Source organism: Ochlerotatus camptorhynchus, unplaced genomic scaffold, assembly GCF_037179485.1.
Source record: "Ochlerotatus camptorhynchus isolate MF236.1 unplaced genomic scaffold, CSIRO-AGI_Acam_v1.1 ptg000294l, whole genome shotgun sequence".
NCBI lineage: Eukaryota > Metazoa > Arthropoda > Insecta > Diptera > Culicidae > Ochlerotatus > Ochlerotatus camptorhynchus.
The window spans coordinates 17,693-28,468 of NW_027040783.1; the positions used below are offsets into that span (position 1 = coordinate 17,693).

At 40.0% G+C, this 10,776-nt stretch overlaps 1 protein-coding gene across 1 annotated transcript; it reads right to left on the reverse strand.

The window, feature by feature from the left end:
* Positions 1-1,371: 1,371 nt before the first annotated feature.
* Positions 1,372-9,920, reverse strand: Ttc26 (tetratricopeptide repeat domain 26). The gene is made up of 4 exons (XM_065228598.1): positions 9,600-9,920; positions 8,636-8,902; positions 2,996-3,136; positions 1,372-2,930 (listed from the first exon to the last, which is right to left on the reverse strand). Exons 1-4 carry the CDS (start codon positions 9,918-9,920, stop codon positions 1,416-1,418), a joined length of 2,244 nt encoding a protein of 747 aa, XP_065084670.1. The 3' UTR covers positions 1,372-1,415.
* Between the last annotated feature and the right edge of the window lie 856 nt (positions 9,921-10,776).

The window sequence follows — 10,776 nt, forward strand, 5'->3', positions numbered from 1 at the left end:
CACTGTCCATTTAACTATCACTTGAAGCTAATAGGAAAAGTTCAAGATGACATGTGTCGATTATAGGGGCATAGAAAAAGAAGACTCTGAACATCTGCTATGCTCTTGTACAGCAATCTTCAATAAGAGGCGTATTTTTCTGGATAAGGGGCTGAGTGCAATTCATTCGAAATGTAATACCTGACTGGGAAAATGCTTTCGGTCAGTCTATGTCGGTCGCTTCATGAAATGGTGTTTCGACATGCTGATTTAAAACGGGGAATATATCACAATAGATCTAAGTACTGGTTGGAAAAAATGGCCACTAGAGGCCCTACGGGAACCTGCGCTGGAATGGCCATTCGGGAAGAAACCTTTAACTGGTCCTCAAGTAAGCTGAAATTGTTTCTTGAAGGAGATTCTGATACTTTGATATCGATTCCTCCGAAATTCTAGCTAATGTGGCAGGAAAATGGTTAGTTCTGGAACATTATACAGGAAAGCCGAATTTTCGGGAACCAGATCATTCCGGATGGACATTGTTGGCAATGTCCAGAAAAAGGATAAGTTTCTGATTTCAATGGTGCCAAAAGATTCAAAATCGGTCAAAATTGTCCGCAGTAGCAAGTATTTCAATTTGTGGGTACCCGGGTACCCTTGTCGAGCTCCTAAAGGTGTTTTTTTGTCGATCACATAACGGTTAAATAAATTGTTAATATCTGAAATTCCCTAAAATTCCTAATTTCCTTAAATTTCCTAAATTCCTTAAATTCCTTAAACTATGTTCCACAAGTTTTTTTTACCGTTTCTTTTATTCCTTGGGTTCGTGAAATTCGCTAAATTGCTTTAATTCCTTAAATTCCTTAACTTCCTAAAACCAATTAAATTCCTTAAAGTAACTAAAGTCCTCCACTTCCTCAACTGAATAACTACCATCTTCTGCTAAGCTCCTATCTTGTTAATAAATCATATCAAATGTCCTCTTAACCAATAAACTTACTCATTAGTGATGTGTTAATGTTCTCATTGAACATCATTTCGAAGCACGTTGATTGCGAATCTCTTACCAAAGTCCACAACGTTCAATTTAATCTCGTCTTAATTGGTGGTCGATTGGGTGAATTGTACCCGACGACGATAAATTCCCATTTAACGATAATGTATTGTTACAGTGATTCCTGGCCCAATTCTACCTCTTTATTAATTGTGATTTCAGCCCTCAAGCACCATCACCGGCCAATCCCAGAAAACGCAATCTGGCTAAAAGCTTCCCACGTGTCAAAGCAATAACTCAATCCCAATGGACGAACAAACAAAAATTCCACTCGCTGAAAGAGTTTATTCTATGCTGAACAGCTCAACCCCAGTGGCTACACACTCAAAAGGAAACTTTATCAATATTCAAACTCTCGCTCATTAACCCCTCTCGGTACAATCTATTTGATGCTGCTGGCAAATCGTCTAATCGTCCGAAGCATGCTTTCCGCCTGACTGTTGGTCGTGTCCCGCAGCAAAGCAATCACCTCAGCAACGCCTCCCGGTGGCGCCCCGTTCGACCGTTTAGCCAGAATGGCTTGGATCGCCCCAGCACAGGCACCCCGTTTGCCTTCCCAATACTCCGGGTTCGGATCCAATTTCTCAAGGGTATCGAATGCTTTGGCTGCCACCCAAAATTCACCCACCCGATAGCTATCGTTGGCGATTAGTTGCAGAAGGGCGAACGCCTCCGGGGTTGAATCTTTGGTTAGGAAAATGTTCCACGCTTGGTCGGCATGGCCGGAGTGAACATGACACTTGGCCAGTACCATGGAATAGGTGTGGTCCGTTTTGATTGTTATGTCGTGGATTTGCAGCAGTAGCTCTTCGGCTTCCTTGTAGTAACCTGTGGCGGCTTTTGCTTGAGCGTAGTTGTAATTGAATACGTCGTCGTTGACGAAGTAACTGCGAATCGAGTTTAGATATACGAGAACTTCTTCGAATTGCCCATACAGGAAGAATGCTGATGCCATGCTCTGACGGCCTGGAATTGTGTCGCATTCCGAAGCTGATCCACCCACCAGGTGGAGACACTGTTGGGCATTCTTAAGATGTTCTTTGGAACCAGTTTCCTGACCAAGAGCGGCATGTACCACGCCTTTAAGAATGTACTCCTGAGGAACCGAAGGTTGAACTTCCTTCATCAGTTGGTGTGCTTCCTGTATCTCTCCACGGCGAAGGTGATGGATTGCCAAATTTAGTCGAGCTTCCGGTACGATGTCGATCAACTGCGGCAGAACCTGCAGAGCACCTTCGCCATTCTTGAACACCACCAGGTTGTGTTTGATCAAATCCGCTCCAAATGTCCCGTTGTCTACGATGTTCTTAATCTCCTGCTCCGCAGCACGTCCGTTGAACAGACGAAATCGATTACATGCCTTCAAATTGATAGCAATCGTACTGTCCGGATGTTGGTTCAGATACAAGTCCAACACTTCCTGCGAAATGTCATAGTAATCCAACTTGTAGTAACAGATAGCAATGTACACATTCAGCGCCAACAAATCTTTGTTATCCAGCAAAACTCGCTTGTAGATATCAATCGCCTCTTGGTAGTGAGATCGCAGATAATGCATCCCAGCCAGACTCAGCTGGTCCTCGACGACATCTCTCAGCGATCCATGCAGCTCCATCAATCGGTCCTCCTCGCTCAACTTGTGAGCCAAGTGGAACAGCAAGCGAATTTTCAACGGATTCTCCGGCAGTTCTTCCACCAATTTCTGCGCTTCCTCGTACATTCCCAGGTAGAACATGCAGACGCAAATATTCAACGCCACATCCTTCTGAGTCTGATCGTCGGAGTAGATTTTCTCGTACTGATCCAGTGCATCTTTGTAGTCGCCGATGTGAAAGTTGCAAAATGCAACCCACAGCTCCTTCAGCAACTCCGATACTTCGTCATAATCCTTCGAACACTGAAAGGTATTCCCCGTTTTAAAACTACGCATTACTTGCATTACGTCGGAATGAGAATTTTCACCTGCAGTACAGTTTTCGCACCCACATAGTCCCTTCTCAGGAGAAACTCTTCGAACGTTGGAATCACTGCCGTCTTAGCGCTGCTTGAACCGGCCGAATTACGACTCCCTTTGGCGGATTCCGACTTGGTGCGGGAAAGGATCTTCAATTGAGACAAATCAATTGTAAAATATTAAAAAAATATATAATGTTATACCAACCATGATGAAAACAAGAATCCAACAATTTTCCAATCAATTGTTTTGCCACAACCAGTAATGTTTGGTGTAGTGACGAAACCTGGCAACCAACGGATAGGGCGCGTTTGCGCGGTCATGCGGAACGTAGCATATACGGTCGAGTGAAACATTGAATGAATTCGCGTTCGATATCCTTTTGAAGGGGGTGAAGTTGAGGCGACAGTAGATGGATCTCCAGCTATTTTGTATGTTTGAGTGTTTATTAAAATTTTAAAATTTCAGTAAATGTCTGAATAAGCTGATTATTAGGGTGCTTCATTTTGAAATTTCTGATAGGCCACCCTCCAGTTCGATTCATAACCAAAAAACACGAACCTGTGCAAACATTGGTAAAGAGTGATGAAGGTTTAAAGGTCACGTCAATGATTTGAAATTTGTGTGATGATTTCGGCGAATTAGTATGGGCAATTATTGATTTTCACTTACATTGTTTTTACTAGAAATAGGCGGAGAAAACAAAATACAATTCGGCTGCAGGGATTTGTACCTAACTTATCTGACAACCCTTGCTAGAAGCCAGCATTTCACATGACTTTTACTATTGATTCGATTTACGTGCAAAATAATAATTGAGTGCATCGCAATATTTTGCACATTTCTTGGTGCAACTAAGATCAATTAATCAATAGAATTAGAATATTGTTTTTGATTAAAAAAACTAGTTGAATTTGAGAAGCACACGAAACATAAAGGTGATTGAATTTCTGTTCGATTGCAATACTCTCAAATTTAATCAAGTAAGGAAAAAAAATCTTCGGAACAATTCTTTTGGGAATGTTCGATTGGCTCAGATTTTGACATTTCATTTGGCTCAAAACATTCTCTCCGCTTATCTATCCCTCTGAGTATTTCTAGTAGCCACAGCATAGTTCTGTCAAAACCACTGGCGTGCACAGGGTGGGGCAAAGTTGGGCAATTGCCTCCCCTTTTATAAATAAGATTTTTATTTCCACAATTACAAAATAATGATATAAAATAACTTTGATAACTAATTCCTTTGAGATGGTGCCTGAAAACAAACTTCAATGAAATTTTTTGGTCAAAAAATTGCACCACAGTGGTGCATGCAAAAAAAAATCTGGCCTAATTTTTTTTTTTTTTGTTTTTTCAAGGTGGTTAATGAAGGGTTAAAAGAAGAGGGTAAATTTAAGGTTGAAAAAATTCACCTTCGTTGTGGTAAATAGAAGGAAAAGTTTTTTATTTAATATTTCTGGTGTAAAAATATCATCAAGGTGGTGCATGGAGGGACTAATCAAAATAAATATTGGAAAAATTGAATCACGCCAAAAAATTTGGAGGTGCGCACTTAACAGAAAATTTCTGGTGGAAAATTCGCTACACTGAGGTGAATGTAGAAGCAAGGTTTATTAATTTTTCTGGTGCATCATTTGCATCGTTCTGATGAATGCAATGCAATGCTTCATTGAATATTCATGGTGAAAAATTTGCAGCATTCTGGTGCATGAAGAGGCAAAACCTGAAAATTACACCACAAAGGTGCATGGTGAAACAAACTTCCCTGAAAATTGTTGGTGCACCCTTCTGGTGAATGGAGGAGCATGCTTTTTTGAAAATTTCTGGTGCAAAATTTGCATTGCTCTGATAAATGAAATGAACGGAAAATTTCTGGTGGAAAACTTGTACCGGTCTGGTAAATGAAGGCACAAGCTTTATTTAAAATTAAGCTATATTGAAAATTCCTGGTGGAAAATCTGCACCGTTCTGGTGAACGGATGGGCAAAAGACTGATGCAAAATTTGACTTTTTCGCTCCACAGTGCTTAAATGGTTTCAAATCGGGTCGTGATTAGCCTCCAAAAGATACAACTCATTTGGTTAGAAACAGACTTCGCACAAACCATTTGAAGTTTACATGTAAATTATTATGGGAAATCTCAACTTTTTGTTCATTGCCTTCTAGTCTTTTTCCATATTGAGCTGCAAAACAGCTCGATAGCTATTCTTATAGAAAATTTTCTCAGCTACAACTTTGCTGAAAATCGATTCTATGTAAAACGAGACAGGAAATAGTTATTAATTATTTAAGAGATTGGTAAACTTATGACATGATCAAGCAGCTGCTCTGTAGGCAACACTGTATTTTGCAGTGTGACATAGTAGCCACGATTTTTGTGTCCTATTCAACGCCCCAGAAACACCAATGTTGCCTGCTGAGCAGTTGATTGAGCATGATCATAAGACATCAGCGCATTGAACCATTGATAACTTTCGATCATTGCATTTAATCAAAAAGTGGTCTTGAGCTAACTTGTAGCTGGGAAAATTTCCTACAAGTAAAATTGAAAGTTTTTAAAGCAGATCGATATGGTGAATTATTAGATAGACATGAACAAAAATCTTAGTTTTACCATAGTAATTCCCATACAAACTTCAAATGGTTTGTGCCATCTCAGTTTCTCACCAAATGGGTTCAAATTTTGAGAGGTTAGTCACGATCCGATTTGGAATCGTTTAAGTATTGTGGAGCGAAAATTTCAAATTTTGCATCACTCTAATGGGCAAGCTTTTTGAAAAAAAAAATTGGTCTTAAATTTGCATGCTTCTGCTGAATAGAGAAACAAACTTTAATAATAATTTCTGGTGCAAAATTTGCACCATTCTGATGATTGGAAGGAAGCTGCTTTACTGAAAAATTATGATGAAAAATCTGAAAATAGGGGTAAGCTTTATTTGGTGGAAAAGTTTGTATTGAAAATTTCTGGTGTAAGATTTGCAACAATCTGCTGCATGGAGAGGCAAGCTGAATCCCTGATGTAAAAATTGCACAGTTCTGGTGAATGGAGGGACAAGCTTTATTGAACATTTCTGGTGGAAAAACAACAACGTTTTGGTGAATGGGCGGGCAACTTAAGCTTGACCTCCGAGGAGAATCTCAAGGTTATTGAATTCTGAGGACAGTTCTAAAAGAAAAGATTTCTGGGGATGATTCCATGAAAATTCTGCGAATAATTTCTAGTGAATCCTGCAGTTAGTTCCAAGATAATTTCAAATAGAATACCTAGAGAATCAAATTTTGAATGAAAGGGAAGTTGAGAAAAATTTCAAGGGAATTCCGAGGAAAATGTCAAGCTCATTCTGGGAAGAATTTCTCGAGATTGCAGAGGAAATTCTTCTGAAACTTTAGAGGAATTTCAGTTCCAAGGTGTTGTGAGAAAAAATAGTTCTAAAATATTTCGAGAAGAACCTCAAGGATATTCAAATCTCATGAAAGTTCCAAAATATTTCTGAGGAGAATTCAAAGAAAATTCTACGGATAATTTCTAGTGCATCTTACAGATAGTTCCAAGATAATTTCAAAACGAATACCGAGAAAATCAAATTTTGAGTGAAATTCCAAAGCGAATTCCGAGGATAATTTCTAGTTCATTCAGTTCCAAGGTGTTCTGAAAAAAAAATCATGAAGAGTTCTAAATATAATTCCAGTTGACTTCTGAAAACAATTTCAAAAGAGCTCTTAGGAGAGTTCTAAAAAAATCCGAGAAGAACCTCAAGGATATTTAATTCTGAGGACAGTTCCAAGGGATTTCTGGGGAGTATTCCAAGAAAATTCTGCGTATAATTTCTAGTGAATCCAAGATAATTCCGAAAAGAATACCGAGAAAATTGAATTTTAAGTGAAATTCCAAAGAGATTTGGAGGAAAATTTCAAGGGAGTACCGATAATTGCTGGCTCATTCCGGGAATAATTTATTGAGAAAATTATTCTGAAACTCTAAAGGGCCACCCACATTAGATCCGTTTGCGTTGCGTTGACGTTAATTCGACAGTTAGACAATAGATTTAGCTGTCACTTTACCGCAACGCGTCCAATCCGGATCTAATGTGCGTGGGCCTTAAGGGAATTTCAGTTCCAAGGTGTTCTGACTAAAAGTCTAGAAGAGTTCTAAAATAATTCCAAAGGACTTCTGAGAAGCATTTCAAAAGAGCCCATAGAGTTCTAAAAATTTTGAAAAGAACCTCAAGGAATTCTGAGGATGGACTTTTTCGCAACTGTATAGAGTTTAAAGATAGCTTTTGGATTCCCTAATTGAAAAGTGGGTATTAGTTTGCCATTGAACCTTGGTCTATTGTTGTCTTACTAAAACATCCTCTAAGAATCTTCTCTGAAAATTTCAAGTCATTTGTTAACATAGTTAAAAAGTTACAGCTGTGTATGTGCGTTGCAATAAATTCGGGTTTGTCCTTTATATCATCTTTAAAACATGTTGAATGTTCGGCATCATTTTTTGTCACCCCGACTGGCGGTACTTTGGGACGGTTCATCATCGACATCGTCAATGGGATTAAATTGCCAATTTCCATTGGCTGTCTGAAAGCAGTTTGCATTGAAGAAGATGAACCACCACCGGAGCAAAAAATTTATAAAATTAGCTAAATTAAACCGTAGGAAAGCAGTGGTGGGTTGACAGCACCATCTTCCACGCACTTTGGAGTACTTCCCATCCCCAGATTAAATGCACCATAGAAAAAATGTCTTTAAACTTGTTCCTCCCCACCTTAAAAATTACAAAATATTGAAGGGGCAAACAATAATTAATTCGATTCAAAATCTTCTTTCACTCTGTGCTTTATCATAAAAATACACAATTTTTTTTTTATTATTATTAATTTATTATTAATTCAGTTGTTTATCCATTTTTTATAGTCCTGTGTATTATATTATTGCTGAAGGTAGCGTTACTGCTGCCTAAAGCTACAACACATTTGAACAACACTTCTCTTATCTGCAAATTTCCTACATTTTTCGACTCTTATTCCTCTTCGATCCTCGTTTGGATCCTGACCGAGGTAATCCTCTTCGATCCTTCGGTATATTACAGTCATCTGCTTGGAAATCGAGTTGGAGAAACGGTTCTATAACAGTCCCCAGAAAACTATTCCCCAGAATCTCATTCCCCAGAATGTACCATTTCCCAGAAAAGTATGACATGTATTAGATTGACTATTTTTGTTTATTATAGTCACTCTTGGAATTTTCTTTCGTGTATATAAAAAGAATAGAAAAACTTCTTAATTGGTCAAGGCGTTTTCTTTTCTTTGAAAATATAAGAAAAGGAAATAATTAACTCTTTGGATGTACGATAAAGAAGTGACAGCTCATACAGCCCTGTCGGAAGCGTCCGACTCGATCGTAAAAGTCTTCGTAAAATCCGGATTACCCAGAATCGGCGCCGATGTCAGCACCGATTTCAACTCTCGAAAGCCGTCCTCTGCTTCCTTCGTCCACTTGTAAGAATCCTTTAACCATTAATTTGTTGATTTTCCTCGAGTCAAAACACACCCGTACTTTCCCGTTTTTTTTTTTTTGAGAACCGGGACAAGTGGATTGGTCCACTCACTATAACATTCCTCTATCGCATCTAGCTTCTTGAAGCGCTCTACCTCGTCGTTAATGGCCTGTTGCACGTATGGGGAGCACTTGTACATCGGGGGATTTCGAGGTTTAGCGCCTTCCTTGAGAACGATCTCGTGCTCAATCAGACTCGTTCGTCCGAGTTTTCCCACGCACGTTAGCTCGAAGTGCCTAACCACGTTCGAAAGTTCCCTCCGTTGATCCTCCATCAGGTTGTGTTCGGTTTCTATACTGTCTAGATCGGGTGTTGAATCGGTTGGTCCTTCATAGACTGGAATTTCCAGCGTGTCCTCTTCCTATAGGTTTTCCAGTTTTGGTAGCTCTCCAGACGGTTCGATAGTGAAGTAAAGTGGTGACTTATTTCCACGTTCAATTGTATCTAATTCTTCAAGACCCTGACCTACGTCAATCATCCAGAAGTCCGCCCCCAAAATCAGATGACGAGATATTTACGGTACAACTAAAGTTGGGACCACTTTGGTGACTCCTTTGAACGAGAACGGCACGTTAACGTACCCTTGACAACCGTAAGCTGAACCATCGGCGGTTGTTACTCGAATGGATGCAGGTTGTATTTTCAGCGAATACCTGTTGACAATGTCGAGTGAATTTAAGACACTAATGCCCGCGCCAGAGTCCAACAGGGCTTCAAATTCGGACTCGAAAATCTTTACCTTTATATGAGGACATTTCGTGTTACGGATTTTGATGCGGTAAATTTGATAGAAGGGATCATAGATTTGATTAGTTGATGATGTTTTGGGAATATCGGCTACCGGAGGGATTAACGACTTCCCAGCGTCACCCCTCTTTACTCGTTTCCCTGGTTTTGGGTTGTACCATCCGTCGGTCTGGAGCAGCGCTCACAGTTCCACAACCATAGCAAAATACCACCAATGGTCTTTGGCACTGTCTCCAGCTATGCCCTCGTTCCTGGCAGTTCCAACAACTGAGTGTGTTTGCCTGGCTTGGATTTCTTTGATGAGTCGCTACACTTTGCTGTTCCCTTTGGTTGGGCTGTTGATTACCCTGGTATGTCGAAGTGTTTTGTTGTTCCCTTGGGTTGGGTTGCTGAATTACTTGTCGAATATTCCTGTTAATTCGGTTTCCGATCGCATTGATTGATGCCGATTGATCGCTCTCGTAGTCACTCTGGTCAGCAGAAATCTGGTTCACAGGTCTACGTACTGGCATCTCTCCTGACTGTTGTTGTAGTTGAGGGTCGGCCGCATCAATGCGATGATTCAGACGAATCAAGTGACTGAGGTCCTTTACCTCAACCAGAGAGATTTTGGACCGATAGTGTTGGCGCATATTGTCCCACGTTGGGCGCCAAATGTAACCGGTCAGCCCGTTTTCAAGTAAAAGTGGTTTAAGCGCCACTCCCGAAGGAGACCACCTACCAGGGATAGGGTTGCCCGACCGTATGAGACCTTTCAGGGGAAGGCTCTGATTTTCCCAAATTATACAATTGACGGATTTCACGCCAACTCGTCTTCGGAGTTGGCAGCACCCTCTCAGAACCTTATGAAACTTTGTGGGTGTGGAGACTTAGACTTAGTGTGGAGTGCTTTTTTCCTGGTAGTGCAACAACTAGACCATATTGGCACGGCGTAAAGCATGGCCGGTCTAAAAACTTGTTTAAATATTAGAAGTTTATTCGTCAGGCAAAGTTTGGATTTCCTGTTTATAAGAGGATACAAACATTTTATATATTTGTTACATTTGGCTTGAATGCCCTCAATGTGATCTTTAAAAGTTAATTTTTGGTCAAGAACTAATCCAAGATATTTCACTTGGTTTGACCAGGAAATTGGAACTCCGTTCATAGTGACTATGTGACTACTACTAGGTTTCAAAAAGGAAGCCCTAGGCTTATGTGGAAATATTATAAGTTGAGTTTTGGAAGCGTTGGGAGAAATCTTCCATTTTTGTAAATAAGAAGAGAAAATATCTAAACTTTTCTGAAGTCTGCTGCAAATAACACGAAGACTTCTTCCTTTAGCGGAAATGCCTGTGTCATCAGCGAACAAAGATTTGTGGCAACCCTGAGGCAAATCAGGGAGGTCCGAAGTGAAAATGTTATACAATATAGGCCCAAGAATGCTACCCTGAGGAACTCCTGCTTTAACAGGTAGTCGATTAGATTTGGAATTTTGATAATTTACCT

Excerpts from the sequence above, each read along its gene's own strand:
- Ttc26 (XM_065228598.1), bottom strand. The coding sequence starts at position 9,920 with ATGCGCCAACACTATCGGTCCAAAATCTCTCTGGTTGAGGTAAAGGAC. Across the intron at positions 8,903-9,599 it reads ACCAAAGGGAACAGCAAAGT|GAAGAGGACACGCTGGAAAT; the intron begins GTAGCGACTCAT and ends GAAAACCTATAG. Across the intron at positions 2,931-2,995 it reads GTGCGAAAACTGTACTGCAG|TGTTCGAAGGATTATGACGA; the intron begins GTGAAAATTCTC and ends AATACCTTTCAG.